Here is an 18520-nt window from a genome sequence, read left to right on the forward strand (position 1 = left end):
ATTGCTATTTATGCTAACGAAATTTTCGGTAGCGTTCAATTTCGTAAGCTAGTACGCACCTCTAATGAAAATAACAGGGTTGTCAAAAGTATATTTTAATTTATTACAATCATTGTGTGCGTAAAAGTTTTAAAAGGTCTATAAATAATAAACAATTTATTTGAGGAATATTTGGAACATATATTAACAATTTTTAAAAGCGATTAGCTGGTTTAAAATTTGTGTACACACACACACACACAAATTTTTTTTCTGATTCAATCACGAAATTAATTGATCCAATTAATTTTTAATTGAAATGTCTTCAATCACAGAAATGATAGTATCAATTAAAAAATTAATTGATGGTCAATTAAAAAGTTAATTGATCCAATTAAAAAATTAATTGATACTATTATTTTTGTATTTAATTGATTCAACAAATTTTTTAATTGAATATTTTTTAAAACTCAATTAAAATTTTAATTGGAAAAATTTTCGTGGAATTTTTTTGCGTGCAGTCCTGTTTTTTTGTTGTAGACTTAAATAAATTTTTGCTACCGAAAATTTCGCTAGAGGTGCATACCGGCCTTTATAAAGAATATAAACTGTGTGAAAAGTTGCTTTGGGGAATCAAGTTTTAATAAAAATTGCTTTGAAGAGGTATAAATTTATTCTGTTTTTACAGATTTTTTTTGATTTTAGCGGCTAAACTCGAACTTAATACCCACCTTAAAAATAATGAAATGTCATAGCATTATGTTGGGAGAAAACTAAAAATTAGTTTGGTGGCAACCCTACAATATGATTGAGCAGCAATATAGCGGAAACTGTTTTCTACATCAAAAAAAGTCTCCGTATAAAAGCTATAACGGCACACTTATATACCAGAGTGGACAACAATTATTATTTTTATAATGATAACAAACGCTGATAATACCGCCATTGCCAATTAAAATTGGTCGATTTTCTGTGAGTCCAAATACATATTTGGAGTAAATAAAAAAAGAACAAATATAATCAAAATCATGCCAATAAGTTTTAAATTTAACAAAATATAAAACAAAACTGGAAAACTATATAGAAAACAATAGATAAATAATTTTGGGATCAAAATGAAATAATTACAAAATTTTCAATCACCGAACCATATTTTGTTGACATCTTACAATGTTATTTAAAAAAAAAATAATAATAATAAATCGTTTGAATAAGTGGCCACAAATTTAATTATATATTTCTTTTTAATAATCCATGTACACACAGATGTTTCTAGCAAAGAACTAAGTATTCAGAAAACTATATGTTATAAAAATCTGAATAATCAATTCAAATAAAAAATAAATGAGCAAACCTATTCCGAAATCTAAACACTGGGAATTGGATATACATAATGCAATAAATTAAAGAACAATATTCAGTAATTTAAAGATAATCGAAAAACTTCATAGAAACTATGGGTTACATATGAAAAACAAAATATATATATAATATTTTAAGTTATAATAAAGGATTGACCTTTTCTTAAAACGTAAGTCCACCATTTATTAAACAACAACAAAAACCAAATCAATTAAGTTGTAATCATAAGTGCTTTCATGAGAATGTGAAAACAAAATATAATGAAATAAGGAGTGCTTAATTTGAAAACTCAATAAAGATAAATGAGATTGTGAAAAAATAACTCAACCGATTGTTTTATTGTTATTGGTTCAGAAGATTGAGCTATGCAAATCAATAAATTCTACCATTTTTGGTAGAATTCTAGATTTTTTACTGCTTGGTAGATTGGTAGAATTTTATTTCTATAGAAATAAATTTTTGACAAACTTTTCTATAGAAAAAAAGAAAAAATTGAAAAAATATTCTATAGAAATAAAATTTTGACAAAATTTTCTATAAAAATACAATTTTGACAAAAAAATTTTATAGAAGAAAATGTTGACAAAATTTTCTATATGAATAAAATTTTGACAAAATGTTCTATAGAAATGAAATTTTGAAAAAAATTCTTTAGAATTAAAATTTTGAAATAATTTTCTATAGAATTAAAATTTTGAAAAAATTTTCTATAGAAATAAAATTTTGTTAAAATTTTCTATATAAATTTTTCAAAATAAGATTTTTTTGTTTGGTAGTGTTTTGGTAAAATAGTCTCCAAATTTTGGATTGCTATCAAACACATGTGAGATTTGATTTCTTCGATACATAATTTTTTTAATTGATTAAATTAAAAATGTAATTTATTTTGAGACAATCAATTGTTCAGATCATATCTATTTAAATTTGTTGACTGATAATTATAGTTTTTGGATTTGATGAAATATTTAATGAGCCATTGAATATAATAATATAAATAAAAATATACTTATTATTTCCTAGTACAAATTTCAATTATATTTTTGTTTTTTTTTTTTTAATTAATATGTTACACAGAAAAACATACCACCAAAATATTTCCAATTAAAAAGTTAATTGAAGTTGAAAATTTTTTCAATTAATAAATTAATTGATACAATTAACTTTTTAATCATGATAGAAACATTAAGTTAATTAAGTCAATGATTGAAATTTTTAAAATGTTTAATTAAAAAATTAATTGATACAATTAACTTTTTAATCAAATTCGGAAGACTAATTCAGTTAAAAAAAGTGCTGATTTTTTTTTACTTTTTTAATTAAAAATGTATTTCAAACAATCATTTGTTAATCCAAATAAAAACTCTAAGCCAATCTAACTAAGTAATTAAAAATAGTTACCTTTTTTAATTAATAAATTAATTGCGTTTTGCAATCAACATCAATTAAATTTTTAATTGAATCAATTAAAAAATTAATTGAATTTTGCTGAAAAAATCAATTAATTTTTTAATCAAGAATTTTTTCTATGCCCAATTAAAACTGTGATTGATACTATCATTTTCGTGATTGAAGACATTTCAATTAAAAAATTAATTGGATCAATTAATTTGATGATTGAATCAGAGAAAAAATTTTTTGTGTGTATGTACAAATTTGCATAATCCGATTAAAAATCGTTTAAGTCAGTTGCTTAGGTTTTCAGTTTCAACCAACTTTTTAATAGGAAATATTTTGGCTATATATTTTTTGTATGGAGATCAAATTTGTCTTCGACTTTGTTTTATATTTGTTCTTAATAATCGATTGTCCTTGTAATAAAAACATTTGTATGAATGATTGAATCAGAAAAAAATTTCTTTTTATGTAGGATGTCTAAAACAGCTCAATTAATAAAGGAAAATCAGCTGTTTTTTGCATTTCAGTCGAACGAAAGGTTCGTTTCGGATATGAGAAATAGACTGTTAATAAACCAGAGAATAGTATGAAACTAATTATTTCCGAACGAAAATTTAAATTAAATTTTTTAATGGATATTTTATTATAATTAAAATATAGTTTGGGATAATTAATATTTTAATTGAAATTTTAAAAATTTTCAATTGTTTTTTTAATTGATTCTTTACTAAAAAGTTAATTGTATAAATGGTTTAATTGATTAGGTTTTCAAGTTCACTCACTTTTTAATTGGAAATTTTTTGGTGATATTTTTTCTGTCTAATGTTATTTTCCATTCATTTTAATCTTTGGTTTAGCTAGACCTCTCCGATTTTTTCAAAAACTTCATAGATGGTAGAACTATAAGAGTAGTTTACAACAACCATTTTTTCCGAAAGCGAAAACTACTGTACTCAAAACATTTAAGAATCCCGAAAAATACCGGAATCCGGAAATTCATTATTTTCAAACCTCCAAAATAAAAATCGATCCCGATTGACAGCCCTAGTTCCAAACATTGTGCTTTATGATATTGATTAAAAAACTAGTCGTGGCAATAGAATTTTCTTCTATCGATAGTTGCTATTGTTGTGTTTACGCATAAAAGCAACACCCTTCTCATTATATTTTTCGCACCCTGTAAGACACCATACGTTATGCACTATCGCACCTTACGTTTTACTCTACGCTACGCTAATCACTCAATAAAAAGCAAAGAGAAAAACACCAGTCACAAGATTATAAAATTAAAAACGAAGAACTATTTAGATATTCAAAGGTTAACAAACTAAATTTTTAATAATTAAACCTCGCCTAAGTATATCGTTTATAAGTGTAACAAATATATCAGGTATCTCCGAGAATCAAAAATTGGAAAAAAGGCTACGACGCCTTAAAAGTTTACCTCAAAATCTGAATTAAGCAAGCTTAATATTTCTTAATTATGAGCTAATGACGATTTGGGGCTTCCATTTGTAATTATTATTTACTCACACCAACCTATTTTAGAATTTTGGTAAACATTTATTCATACACTACAAAGGTCGACTGTTGTCGAGCCGTTGTTATTACCGTACCGGCGTAAAACCACATCGGCTCAGTCTTGTGAATGTCAAACAAAATTTATACAAGAACAAAAATATAAGTAAATATTGGGTATTTATCGTACATACAACTATCACAGTGGCTATAAAATAATAAAATTAGGATTTGCCAACAACAAGAAAATAAAACAATTAACGACACATAAAACAAGAAGAAAAAAATAAAATATTTTGGGGTAAATATGTCACTAGTTTTTCACTCAATCCCTACTACCCATAGAACATTGTTTTTGCTGTGCAAAAGATAATGAGGAAGAATTGATTATTGGAACAGTGATCTATAGTTTGATAAATCAATAGCTATTATGTGTTGGGGTTATATAGAAATTAAAATGTTTGATATCGTCAAAGAAATTCAAAGTCCACATCGGATTTAACGCATTGTTGTTTTCTTTTAACAGGTGTTAATTTTTTCCACATTTATTATTTGTATTTTTTTTTTTAATTGTTAAATGCGTATATCCCTTCTCAACAGTGACAACCGCACCCGGAACAACCTCGTACATTCTTCTTGGTGCATCATACTACACCTTTGTAAAGTACGTTAAACCACGTCAGACAAATTATTTACCAAATACATGTTGTGAAATGATTGGACGAGAATGGACCGGTTTCATTTTTATATACTTGCCAAATTCTCTGCGTTCTTTAGTGTGAAATGTTTTAAAACATTTACCATAAAACTTTGAAACCTTCATTAGTTGAATAATGTAAAATATATTAATGCGGCCAACAGCCTATTTTACACATGCATATAATGAAAGTTTTCTTATATATGTGTTTGCAATAAAAAGAAGTGTTATGAATTATATAGTGCGTTGTATGCATTCAAAAAATTTGTGAACAGATAATTTGTATTCTGCTTATATTAGAAACGTAGCCCCGTATGTTCATAAGATGTAGTGTTAGATATACTTCAATAAAAACAAAAAAACGGCGTAACAGATTAGTGCAATCTTTTAACGCTGTTTTGATTTGTTCAGTGGAACAGTAAACAAATATCATTAAATGAAAGCATATAGCAATAATAATATATAAAAAACATATAAATACAAATTGTAAAAATAAAAAAATCAAAGGCTAATTTGGATTTTACATAAAAATGAATTTATTAAAATTATTCACAACAAGGCAATTGAAAAGTATCCTGTGTAATACAGGGAAACAGCTCCTAGAATTAAATCCGAAATAGGCTTTTACTCATTTGCAATATGATGGAAGCAATTCAAAACACAATTCATGGATCAACTCCACATGTTATTGACTTATATTAACATTGAGTGGATTTGGAAGATCGAGCGAACGGTGAAGTGACAGGTGCCCTTCGATTACAGATATGACACAGATTAGCTACGATGCTGCCACGACAGAAATAAATTTATAGAACTGTCCCAACGCCTGGAGGGTCTCATCCCTCATTCAGTGGAGTGGAGCAAGGTTTCATATATTGTAAACAAGCCATACTTGCACAGAACTTTCTCGTTCGCAGAGAAAAATATTTTTTGTCATCAATCACGAAATTAATTGATCCAAATAATTTTTAATTGAAATGTCTTCAATCACAAAATGATAGTATCAATCACCAAAGTCAATTAAAAAATTATTTGATACAATTAATTATTGTGTTTGGTTTTTATTTCAATTAAATAAATTTTTCAACCAATTAAATTTTTAATTTAATATTTTTTTTTACTCAATTAAAATTTTTATTGGAAGAATGTTGGTGATATTTTTTTCTGTGTTCCTTAATATTCTTTAATGATCTATACGTTCATTTGACATATTTAGAGAAACTGCTATTTCATTCAATTTCCGTTAAGTTAGAAATAGATTTGTTTAATGCTTTTAATATTACCGTATAAAACAATATCTTTAGGTAAAAGTGGATATTAGTCCCAGCATTAATGTAGAATTGATGGCTTATGTTATTAACTTTTTGCGGACAGTCATTTGCAAGCAAAGTATATTTCGTTACAACACCTTATTCGTTCAATCGACAATTAATGGTACAGTACAAGACTACTCTCGTTGTTGTTGTTGTAACAGTTTATTGTGATTCCATCCATTTTATGCTATATCCTTTGGTACTTCAGATTGTGGCCAGATCGAGCAACTCTGCGATTAAGATAGGGTGTGTCCAGGGTGATCTGGTGGTAAGTCGGGTTGGTTTAGCTAGGCAAGAAAAAAGATGACGCGTGTCGTGTGGCCCTTGGTTGCAAATTGGACATACGTCAACTACGCTGCTATCAATCATTGATAAATAGGAATTGAGGCGGCTGCACTTGCCTGATTTTAATTGGGCTAAAACTGTCCTAGTCTGCCGTGGGAGATCTCTTTCCTCCGGTGCTATGGGTGGTGGTCGGACTCCGAGAACAGGATTAACCTTGTAGCTTCTCACCGCTTCAGCTACAGTGTCCTCATGAATCCTGTTCAAAACTGTCTGGTACGATGCTTGATCTAGAGGCTCTCTTTTGAAGAATACACTCTTAGATTGTTGTGGTGCAGTTTATAGAAGTTAAGGTTACCATTTTATTGAACACTTCGAGCTTAATTAATTGTTATTGATGAAAAGGCTGCCTCATATTTTACAGCTTGTCATAATATTAGACGAATGTCCAAACGGATATAAATGTGATGTCACACCAGAATAACACTGTTCCTCTGAAAAGTCTTTCATTTCATTTCATTTTCAAAAAAATCCTATTTTTTTTTTTCGATACACTCTAAATATCTGGTTTATCTATTGCGATATCCATTACTAATCTGCTAAGTTTGGGCACAATAATGAAACGGAAAAAGACTTCAATATTAAAGTCGCAACGTTCGTCCTCCGCGAATTGATGCTCTCCTTTCCCCCAAGACAAATTGTATTCAAAGTTTTTCTTTCCCATTCAAGATTACTCAAAAATTAATTCAAAATTGAAAAACGTACATACATCAGAAAATGTCTACCGAATCACCAACGCCAACGGCCCCGGAATTACCCACAACATCTCACAGCAGCACAGTTGAAGGTGATGAATGGAATGCTGCATTCAGCGATAATAATACAACATGTACTATTGAATCCAATACACCAACAGACACTACAACATCTAGTAAAATGACAGATGCTCCAAATATAAATGAAAAATTAACAACAACACCATCATCGACTGCTTACTCCTTTGCTGGCAGTGCATTGAATAGTGAAAATTTGAAAACAAATACTGATAGTGATAAATCTGCTGGCGGTGATAAAAAGGATGAGGAAAAAGTCGAGGAATCTATGTTTGAGTGCAATATTTGTTTGGATACCGCCAAAGATGCGGTTGTCAGTATGTGTGGTCATTTATTCTGTTGGCCTTGTCTGCATCAATGGTTGGAGACTCGGCCAAATCGAAAATTATGTCCAGTTTGTAAAGCTGCTATTGGAAAAGATAAAGTAATTCCTTTATATGGTCGCAATAGCACCAAACAAGAAGATCCAAGGTAGTTATAATATATAAATAAATTTCAATAATTTATACTTTTTTTGTTTTTGTTAGGAATAAAGTACCACCACGTCCTGCCGGGCAACGTACTGAACCTGAACCCCAACAGGGACTACCGGGATTTAGTTTTGCTGATGGTTTCCATATGTCCTTTGGTATTGGCGCTTTTCCATTTGGCTATTTCGCATCATCTTTAAATTTTGGCGAAGCCCGTCCTGCACGTAAGTTTCACGAAATGTCTAATCATAGATATTCTTACAACGACCAACTAAATATTTCATTTCCATATAGCTGCAAATCGTGGTACAACCCAATATGAAGATGAACAACAACTTTCAAAACTTTTCTTATATTTGGCGTTCCTGTGCATTGCCTGGTTGCTTTTTGCATAGCCAGATATGTCTAAGCTGTATTATTGAATATATATATACAACATGCAAACGAAACTGCTGTAAAACAATGATCATAATTAATGTATAATTGTGGTATATTTTTGTTGTTATACATTTTTTCTACCAAAATTGTTGTTATTCGTTTACGAAATATAGAAATTGCAAACGTGATATTGCAAAATAATTTCCCCCATAAGAAAAAACAACAAATTTAGAATATGTTCTCTTGCAAGTGTTTATTTATAATGCTAATATATTCCACATGCCCATTAACTGTATAATTAAATTTTACAAAGGCAAATACTTTTTATTTTACTTTCATAAACAAAGAACAATATAAAACTATTTTATGCAATTATATTCAAAATATATTTTAAAATATGTATGAATTAAAATTTAAGAATATCTAAATTTTTCTATTATCATTTTTGCATATATGTTTTCCTTTTTTTTTATAATCTGTCCGATTCCTATATTTTTTTTTAATGCAAGAGGGTTTTTTGGTGTTTGTCTCTTATACATTTTTAGTTGCATATATTATTTTTAAAATATAATTGAGAAAAATATATCTGGTTGTTTGTCCAAACGAAAAACAAAATATTCAATAAAGTCAAAAAACTCATTATAGAACTCAAATAACCTTGGATTTAATCAATCTTTAGCCTCTTTAAACAGCTAACCAACGTTGAAACCGTACAATTGATATATATTTAATCCTTTCTATATAATAATGCTTCAATTGGGATTTTAACTGCTAGATATTTCACAGTAAAAATTAACTGACAATTATAGCCTAACATGAACATTTGGCTTAAAGTTGGTAAGTAGATTACTGGCGTATTCTTTCAAAATGTGTGCATTTTATTCTCCTATTGACCCGACACACCCTCCACTTTCAAATGCAAAAACAAAGCAGTAGTTTGCGATGGCATCACATTCTTTTGTGGAATTTGTGCCATGTAATGGCATTTTTTGTTACCATCAACAAACGAGAGTACTAAAAATTACATTCTCTAAACATGGTTGCACATGCTTTTGACAACGATGAAAAAACCTATGTCCCTTCAGATTTTACTGGGTAGCGCTAACCCGGGGTTCGAAGTTCGAGAGCATTTTGTATAATGTAAAATACCGGTAATAATTTCGTTTTTCACTAGAGGAAATAACAATAAAGATACGGATTTCTTTGCATAGTTTGGTGGGAATTTTTCATTTTATCAATTCAATAAAGTTTCTTTCCTTTTATTTAATAATAAGATATTTAATTCATACTTGCACTTTGAATCACATGGAATATGGAGAATTGGTACTTTGCATCATCTTCTTCGAAGTTATAAATAGATTTTGTTTCTTTTTTTCATCCTTTTCGTACACTTTTGTTTTTAATTTCCTTTTCATCCACTTTTGTCTTTAATTCTCATTAATTTTATTTCCATTGAGCAAAATACGGTGTTTTGAATTATTATTTAAAAATCTCCTCGAAATTTCAGTACGATACGCGAAAAAAGCTCGCCTTGCGATACGTTATCATATATTTATGATATTTTTTTGACGCGTCAGTGTGGCCATTGTACCATTTTTGCAGTTAAATTTAGCATTTATTTTTTGTATTTATTAATGCGCCTTGCAGACTTTCAGTTATTCCGGACGGAATGTCGGTGTTTGTAAAGAATCTTACAGTGTGTGGATATATACGACTCGTCGGAGATGACTAAATAATCGGTAAATGTGTTATCGATCCCATAAACATGCAGCAGTATCGATTATGCCTTCGGACTTAACTTATAATTTAAGTCCACATTATAATTTAAGTCCGAAGGCATAATCGATACTGCTGCATGTTTATGGGATCGATAACACATTTACCGACAAGTCGTATCGAGGCGACACACTGTAAGATTCTTTACAAACACCGACATTCCGTCCGGAATAACTGATATTCTGTAAAGCGCATAAGACACATAAGTCTCCCAATAAACACACTTTCGCGACGAACAAATAAAAGAACTTTAACGACAAAAATTTACTATTTTATTGTTTCCGAGAGTTTTTGTTATTAATATAGCATGCTTTTTCAATATAAAACATTGAGGTTGAATAAAAACATGTAATTTACAGGTGTTTGTTATTTCACGAAGAAAGAATTTTTAAATTTTGGACTCACTACTAGGTGAGTTCAAAATTTTGATGTCTATAATATATATATAAATAATATATATAATATAAATAATAACCCATTTTCCGCCAAGGAATTAGAATAGATTTTAATTTGGCGACATGCCGCTAGCCGTCGCGAATTACCTTTATGCGCTTTACAGATTATCAGTTATTCCGGACGGAATGTCGGTGTTTGTAAAGAATCTTACAGTGTGTCGAATCGATACGACTTGTCGGCGATGTCTTAATAATCGGTAAATGTGTTATCGATCCCATAAACATGCAGCAGTATCGATTATGCCTTCGGACTTAACTTATAATGTGCACAATATGTTCGACATGTTCGACAAGAGCACTGTCGTCCGGAATAACTGATAGTCTGTAAAGCGCATTAGCCGGACCGAATACCGTGACGGCTAGAGGCGTGCCGCCAAATTTAAATCTATTCTAATTCCTTGGCGGAAACAAGAAAAGAGGCAATGTTTGCCGACAAGCTTATGCTATGTTCCCACTGACTCGTTTTTCCAAAACATTTCACCGTTCACACCGAGTTGAGATGTTTTAGTTTGACAGTTACCATGGAAACTAGAAATTCACATTTACTCGAAATTCACATATATGCAACGTATGTTCAAATAATTACCGCGAGTGCGGTAATTACAGAATGTTATGTTATTTTCACATGTCCATGTTCTTCAAAGCCTTTGTTTATTCCTTTTTTTCTATGAAATTTATATCAATAATTTGACATATATTTTGAAATGGGTATGTTATTCGTGGTATATTCCAAATTAGGTGGGTTCACATTCTAAAATTTACGTGTTCTAAAATTTACGTGTTTTGAAATGCTTATAAAGGGAAAACATTTCAAACCCCAAAAAATGCTTGGTGAGAACGCCGTATTACTGTATTTGTTGTCGCCGCCGAAATGTTTCGCCGCTTATCGCTATGGTTATATTTACACACATGCACGTAACGCAATAAACACAAACGTTTGAAAAATACTAAAATTCAATAATTTTTCAAACATTTTTTCAAAGGATTAGGGTAATATTCAAGTTGAGAAATTGTTGAGAAAATCGCGTTCTCAACAAAAAACAGACATTACCCTCAACAGTAAAATTCAACACAATAGCAATAATTTCTCAATTGTAATCCTCAAATTGAAGTGCATCGCTACTCAATAATTTCTCAAACAGTTTTCAATGTGAGAAAAGTAAAAAACTAGCATTGTTGCGAATACTTTCAAACCACAATTTGTATGAAAGTCAATCCTAGTTCTAACTGAAAGTCAATACTAAATTTCTAGGGATTTTGTAAATTTTATTATTTTTTCGTTAACAAATATAATAATCTTAAAAATAACATTAATAATATATGAAAATAATAATATTATACCAATCAAAATGTAATTATCTTATTAAACGTATTAATAAATAAAACTATGAATACAACTTTAAATATCTTAAACATTTTTACATGTATAATTCCATTTCCTCCATAATGTTGGTGTCATTAATATGCTGGCAATTTGAAATATTTACTATCGAGGAACTTGCTGGCTTGTGTGTTAGAATAGATTCCAGCAAGAGGAAATCACAAAATATCAAACTGATGACGGGATGTAAATTGATGTAATGCACATTTTCATCCAGAAGTTCTTGATATAGGAATTGTTGCACTTTGTTTTAATTGGTTGCACTTTGTAAGTTTTCTGAAAACTTTTCTTTGTTGTTTCCTTCATCGGTTTTTCATCGGCCAACATCTTCCAAGAATATACCATTCAATGATTTTAGTTTTCTGCAAAACAATCGAGTTCTGTGATTTCCATTATGTTTTCATTTCACTTTTTATTTTGACTTACCAATTTGTATTTCTTCCAACTGACCACGTACTTCGTGATTTCCTCAAGAACGTTGGTGTTACAAAATTGTTGTTATTAAAATACTGGCAATTTTCAGGAACTTGATGACCAGATAATTGGAATAAATTTCCAGCAATTTCAATTCACAAAATAACAAATTAAACCGATGATGCACATTTTCATCCAGAAGTTCTTGATATAGGAATTGTTGCACTTTGTTTTAGTTGGTTGCACTTTGTAAGTTTTCTGAAAACTTTTCTTTGTTGTTTCCTTCATCGGTTTTTCATCGGCCAACATCTTCCAAGAATATACCATTCAATGATTTTAGTTTTCTGCAAAACAATCGAGTTTTGTGATTTCCATTATGTTTTCATTTCACTTTTTATTTTGACTTACCAATTTGTATTTCTTCCAACTGACCAGGTACTTCGTGATTTCCTCAAGAACGTTGGTATTACAAAATTGTTGTTATTAAAATACTGGCAATTTTCAGGAACTTGATGGCCAGATAATTGGAATAAATTTCCAGCAATTTCAATTCACAAATTAAAATTTAAACCGATGATGCGATATAAATTAAACTATCGATGTGATGCGAATTATCATCCAGTAGTTGTTGATATGGAAAAGCATAAATACCAAGTTTTTTTGGTTGCACTTTGATTTATGGAAACTTTCTCTTCTCGATAAGCCACTACCATTTTTCATCGGCCAGCCTCTTAATGTGTCCAAGAATCAGCATCCAAATATTTTAGTTGTCTGCAAAGAGATTTGAGTTTAGTGACTTCCTTCAAGTTTTCATTTCGTGTTTTAGTTTTACTTACCAATTATTATAAGCAATTTCAATTGATTATTAAAAAATTTCCACATTTTTGTATTTCTTCCACGAACTTTGTTGTCCAAAGTAGTATTGAAAACCATGTGGTTTTTTCGTTGCATTTCAGGGTAGTGTTTTGTCAAAGTTTTCTCCAATTATCTTCAACACATTTTCAAAGTTTTCGTCAACATTTTGCCAAATTGGTTGTAATTCGCAAACAATTTGAAGATGAATTGAAGATGAGCTTTTTCAAGTCAAGTTGAATTTATGTTGAAAATGATATTTACCCTCAAACTGAAGAGCTGTTGCATTTGAAAAACGCTCATCCTGTGTTTATTGGGAAGCAAGCGTTCGCCTACCACCTATCGTCATTGCACATTTGCACACTATGAATGGCGCTCATCCTTGTGTTTACTAATTTCACGTTTTTCGCCTACCGCCTATCGCCATTGTTATATTTGAACACTATGAAAAACGCTCATCCTTGTGTTTACTAATTTCACGTTTTTAAATCTGGTCACACTGTATCTTGTCAAAATCATAAATGTTGATATATTTTCTCCAACCAAACACAAAAAAGTAAATAAATGAAAGACCCAGAATGTACGCCAAAAAATATAATAGTCTGCAATATCTATGTCGGGCTTGTCTACAAACTGTGAATAAAGATTCGGTGAAAGATAACGGTTTGCTGGCATCAGATTTAGGTGAATTGTTTTTACACTGTACCACAATGGATGTTTCCAAAGAAGCTAATAATTTTCCGAAATTATTGTGCGACTTTTGCATGATTAAATTAAGAGAATATGATGAGTTCCGTAAATTGACAATGAAGAGTACGGCATCCCTCTATGAAATGTTAAATGATAGGAATGATAAAAAGGAAGAAATCCAATGTCCAGACAATGCTTTTGTTAAAACTGAAAATTTTTCGGATGATGATCAAATGTCGTCTGAAAAGAGAGATGCAGCTAATTATGTTCCCGAAAACGAGAACTCTGTAGGCTTTGTTAAAACTGAAAATTTTTCGGATGATGATCAAATGTCGTCTGAAAAGAGAGATGCAGCTAATTATGTTCCCGAAAACGAGGACTCTGTAGGTTTGCAAGACGATTCGGAGAATGATGACGACAAATTGGTATGTCTTATGCTATGGTCACACTGGGCAAATATTTCACGGAAATCAAAAAAGAATACGTCGGCTCAGCCAAACCAGCTAACATTTTAATCTCATATTGGTAGGATTATTTTCCAAAAACGATATTCAGATATTTGGAAAATGGTTCCGGGAAAATGTTTGACACTCATTTTGGCCAAATATTTGCCTAGTGTGAACATAGCCTTAGTGATACAATTTGTTTTTTATAATATTTAACGTGCTTTCTTCTTAGCTACTGCCAGAACTAGCTAACCTGCCACTGAATATAAAATCAGAACCATACTATGAGGCAACAGACTTCAACCAAGAATCATATACGAATGACAATGACAATTCAGTATACAGAAATAATTACATAGAACATGATGACATGCGAAATAGCCATAGTCCATCCAAAAATGTGGATAATTTGAATATGTCCAAATCTACGTCTCCCTCAAAGCAGGACCGTAATCATAAAAAATCTGTCTACTGCAAGTTTTGTAATAAACAGTTCTATAAAGAATTCTACCTTGATGCTCATATAAGAGGTGTACATATGGGCGAGAAGGAGCCCTACCGATGTGTACTCTGTTTCAAATCGTTCACTGGATACAACCAATTGTATTTACACAAGCGATCCAAACATGGAAAGGTCAGTAAAGAAGTTATAAAATCTAAAATGAGCCAAATGATGAAGCTTTACGAAATAAAGTCCTCAAGCACTGCTGATAATGTCACGAAAAAATTTAATAATCCTCGAAATACAGATTGGGAAAGAAATGGAGGTTTTACTTGCCACACGTGTATGAGAAATTATAGCTCCAAGCGGGCACTCTCAGAGCATATGAAAAGGCATAAACAAATTAAGGAACATATTTGCAGAATTTGTGGAGTAGCTAAAGTGACACGTACAGAATTATTAACCCACATGCGCGTTCACGAACCAAACGCGGAAAAGTTTCCATGTCCCAAATGTCCGCAGGTCTTTAACCACAAGAATGCTATTTCAAGACATGTCAAAGTAATCCATGAAGGCCAACGGCGTTTTGCATGTTCTTACTGTCCAAAGCGGTTTACTACCCGTAATACACAGGTTTTTAATATAAAGTACAAATTTTGTAGCAAGTTCTAAACGTTTTTTTATTTTTATTTTTTAGATCGCCCATGAACGTCTCCACACAGGAGAAAGACCATATTCTTGTACTATCTGTCATAAGAGTTTTGTACAAAAGGATAGCCTTCGATCTCATATAAAAAATCATGAAAAAAATCATATATGTAGATATTGTTCTAGACGATTTATAACACTGAAAAATTTAGTGGATCATGAGAAGCGGCATTTTGGTGAAAAGCCTCATATTTGTAATTGGTGCAGTAAAGGATTTAGAACTAGCGAAGACTTAGAAGCTCATCGAAAAACTTGTACTACGAATGAAGACGATCAGAGCGATTGTAACTTCAGTGAAGTTGACCGCCGCTCAGACAGCGACACACAAAACAGCCAAAATAGCTTGTAAATGAATTAATATAAGAAAAGGTATCTTTTTCATGAACTCAAACTTATCTTTTAATCGTTAAATGGAAGTCGCTCCGTGAACCTCATGGGATGTTCGATGGATACATATGTTTACAATGGAAGGAAAATTTAGTGAGACAAACTATATCGCAACAATTTTTTTTGGCGTCATCGGAGCCGGTCCAGTCTTCAGTATTATTTTACTAGAAGATTTTTCTTTGTACTATGCTCGGACTTCTTTTAATTTTCCATTTGAAAATAACTTCGACTAGTTGCTATTTATTATTTCTATATTTCTACAGTTCTAAAATTTAATCATTAAAACAAATATTGTAAGTAATACACAATAAAATTATTAGAAGAAAATTCTGCTCATTCTGTACTAGAAGATCAATTAATGTCCTCATGAAAAACTATGTTAAAATGGGAATATACAATTAATAACCTGATAACTATTATTCAAACTATTTATTCTATTTTCAGCGCATTTCTATTTTGACGAATAAAAATTATAATATCACCACTATACTTCGAAATCTTCTATGAAGAGGAAGAATTTAAATGTTGTGTGTTAGGTTCTTTTAGTGTCATCTATACTTTGATAGCATATCGCCAAACAATAAGAAATAGTTTAGTTGTTGTTGTTGTTGTAACAGTTTATTGTGATTTCATCCATTTTTATGTTATACGCTTTGGTACTTCAGCTTGTGGCCAGATCGAGGAACTCTGCGACTAAGGTGGGGTGCGTCCAGAGTGACCTGGCGGTAAGTCGGGTTGGTTTAGGTGGGCAAGAGAAAAGATGACGCGTGTCGTGTGGCGCTTGGTTGCAAATTGGACATACGTCAGCTACGCTGCTATCAATCACTGATAAATAGGAATTGAGGCGGCTGCACTTGCCTGATCTTAACTGGGCTAAAACTACCCTAGTCTGCCGTGGGAGGTCTCTTTCCTCCGGTGCTATGGGCGGTGGACGGACTCCGAGAACAGGATTAACCTTGTAGCTTCTCACCGCTTCAGCTACAGTATCCTCATGAATCCTGTTCAAACCTGCCTGGTACGCTGCTTGATCTAGAGGTTCTCTTTTGTAGCGCTTGATCTCGCGCTCTAGATTATGTATATCAACCCTTACGTTCCTGGGTGGTGGTTGTGCATCCATGAGATGGTGGTTTGGATGATTACTGCGATAACAACTCAGGAGATACTGCTTTGACAACATGTAGTTGTGTCTTCGCACAGGGATTATCTTTGTCTCCACATAAAGGTGATCCAGGGGTGTGCTGCGGAGACACCCAGTCGCAGTTCTAAGGGCAGCGTTCTGACAGGTTTGTATGTTATTCCACTGCGTATCACTAGTCTGCGGTGTCCACACTGGCGCTGCATAGTTTACCACTGACCGGCCAATTGCCTTATAGGTAGCTAACAAGGTTTCTTTGTCCGCACCCCAAGTACTGCCGGCAAGTGACTTGAGGACCTTGTTTCTACCACGGAGCTTATTACATATTGCAGTGGCATGGGCAGACGACCTGAAAAGGCTGTCGAATGTAACCCCAAGAATCTTGGGGTAATTTGTGGTCGGAATTATTTCGCCATCGACACTAATATTCAACTGCCTGCGCACTTCTGCCGTCCATGTAGTGAATAGTGTGGCTGAGGATTTGGTGGGGGATATCCTCAAGTTTCTCGCAGTGAAATAACTGGTAAGATTAGCTAAGTAGACATTGAAACGATCGCAGATGTCATCAACATTGGGCCCAGATGCCAGGATTGTACAGTCATCCGCATATGATACAATCTCGACGCCGTCAGGTGGGCGTGGAATCGAGGACAGGTAGAGGTTAAACAGTGCCGGAAATATCACCCCACCCTGGGGAACTCCCTGTTTAATCCTACGGGGTTTTGACTTTTTGTCCCTGAATTCCACGTACGACTGGCGTCCACACATATAATTCAGCACCCAACGTTTCACTCCTGTCGGTAGGGACGTATTCTCGATGTCCTCAAATAATTTGGCATGGTTTACCGTATCGAATGCTTTCGATAGGTCAAGCGCCACGAGGACCGCCCTATGACACGGCCTGGGCTGATTAAGTCGAAATGGCATGTAAGGCTGTCGTCGTACTGTGTACCTTACGGAATCCATGTTGATGGTGGGCAGCTGGAAAATTCTCCACAAGGCTAGGGAGGAGTAGTGCCTCAAGTGTCTTGGCTACTGGCGAGAGAAGGGATATCGGTCTGTACGATTCACCTTTACTCGAATCTTTGCCTGGTTTCAGTAGTGGAATCACCCTTCCCATCTTCCAGACATCGGGTATAATGAGTGATTCTAAGGACAAATTGAGGAGTCTGGTCAGGTACTCAACTCCCAGTATTCCCAGATGCTTCAACAGCGTTTCGCGCTGTTGATGACACTGGTAACTTCGGCTACAGTAAATTGTGGTGTGTCGTCGGCTCGGAGACCACGTATACGACGTGTGGCTCTCCTTTTCGCTCTATCACTCTCGGGATGCTCGACAAACTGTCGGTTGAAGTATTTGGCGCATCTCTTCGGATCAGTCACAGTCACGTCGCCAAAGGTGATTGAAATCCCATCACCCCTTGTAGCGGGGTTCGAGAGGGCTCTAACTGCTGACCACAATTTACCAGTTCCTGTGCCTAAGTTACATTGCTTCAGGTGCTAAATAGTTTAGTAATTAAAGGCAGCTTTCTCATTTCAAAATTAAAAGAAATAATTTAAACTTAGTCGAAGAAAAATTTGGAGGGAGATTTCGTATATTGTGTGGT

General features: G+C 32.5%; 2 protein-coding genes and 1 long non-coding RNA gene across 6 annotated transcripts; 2 read left to right on the forward strand and 1 right to left on the reverse strand.

Moving 5' to 3' along the window:
- The first annotated feature begins 3915 nt into the window (after positions 1-3915).
- Positions 3916-8883, forward strand: LOC142230513 (E3 ubiquitin-protein ligase RNF185-like). 4 transcript variants are annotated; one of them, XM_075301154.1, is made up of 4 exons: positions 3916-4054; positions 7276-7850; positions 7907-8073; positions 8144-8883. In XM_075301154.1, exons 2-4 carry the CDS (start codon positions 7324-7326, stop codon positions 8242-8244), a joined length of 795 nt encoding a protein of 264 aa, XP_075157269.1. In that variant the 5' UTR covers positions 3916-4054; positions 7276-7323; the 3' UTR covers positions 8245-8883. The 4 variants fall into 4 exon arrangements, with proteins under 4 accessions (XP_075157269.1, XP_075157270.1, XP_075157268.1 ...); XM_075301155.1 differs by having other exon boundaries at positions 3998-4126; XM_075301153.1 differs by lacking the exon at positions 3916-4054 and adding an exon at positions 4416-4555.
- Positions 8884-11703: 2820 nt separating this feature from the next.
- LOC142230514 (uncharacterized) lies at positions 11704-13420 on the reverse strand. Its single transcript, XR_012720721.1, has 4 exons — positions 13090-13420; positions 12662-13024; positions 12266-12597; positions 11704-12201 (listed from the first exon to the last, which is right to left on the reverse strand). It is a non-coding gene; the product is annotated as an uncharacterized LOC142230514 (long non-coding RNA).
- Positions 13421-13578: 158 nt separating this feature from the next.
- LOC142230515 (uncharacterized) lies at positions 13579-16105 on the forward strand. The gene is made up of 3 exons (XM_075301157.1): positions 13579-14220; positions 14474-15316; positions 15381-16105. The coding sequence occupies exons 1-3, from the start codon at positions 13684-13686 to the stop codon at positions 15738-15740; spliced, it is 1740 nt and encodes a 579-aa protein (XP_075157272.1). The 5' UTR covers positions 13579-13683; the 3' UTR covers positions 15741-16105.
- The last annotated feature ends 2415 nt before the right edge of the window (positions 16106-18520 follow it).

Source organism: Haematobia irritans, chromosome 3 (assembly GCF_050003625.1).
Source record: "Haematobia irritans isolate KBUSLIRL chromosome 3, ASM5000362v1, whole genome shotgun sequence".
NCBI classification, from domain to species: Eukaryota; Metazoa; Arthropoda; class Insecta; order Diptera; family Muscidae; genus Haematobia; species Haematobia irritans.

Excerpts from the sequence above, each read along its gene's own strand:
- LOC142230515 (XM_075301157.1), top strand. The coding sequence starts at position 13,684 with ATGTACGCCAAAAAATATAATAGTCTGCAATATCTATGTCGGGCTTGT. Across the intron at positions 14,221-14,473 it reads AGAATGATGACGACAAATTG|CTACTGCCAGAACTAGCTAA; the intron begins GTATGTCTTATG and ends CTTTCTTCTTAG. Across the intron at positions 15,317-15,380 it reads TTACTACCCGTAATACACAG|ATCGCCCATGAACGTCTCCA; the intron begins GTTTTTAATATA and ends TTTATTTTTTAG.
- LOC142230513 (XM_075301154.1), top strand. The coding sequence starts at position 7,324 with ATGTCTACCGAATCACCAACGCCAACGGCCCCGGAATTACCCACAACA. Across the intron at positions 7,851-7,906 it reads ACCAAACAAGAAGATCCAAG|GAATAAAGTACCACCACGTC; the intron begins GTAGTTATAATA and ends TGTTTTTGTTAG. Across the intron at positions 8,074-8,143 it reads TGGCGAAGCCCGTCCTGCAC|CTGCAAATCGTGGTACAACC; the intron begins GTAAGTTTCACG and ends ATTTCCATATAG.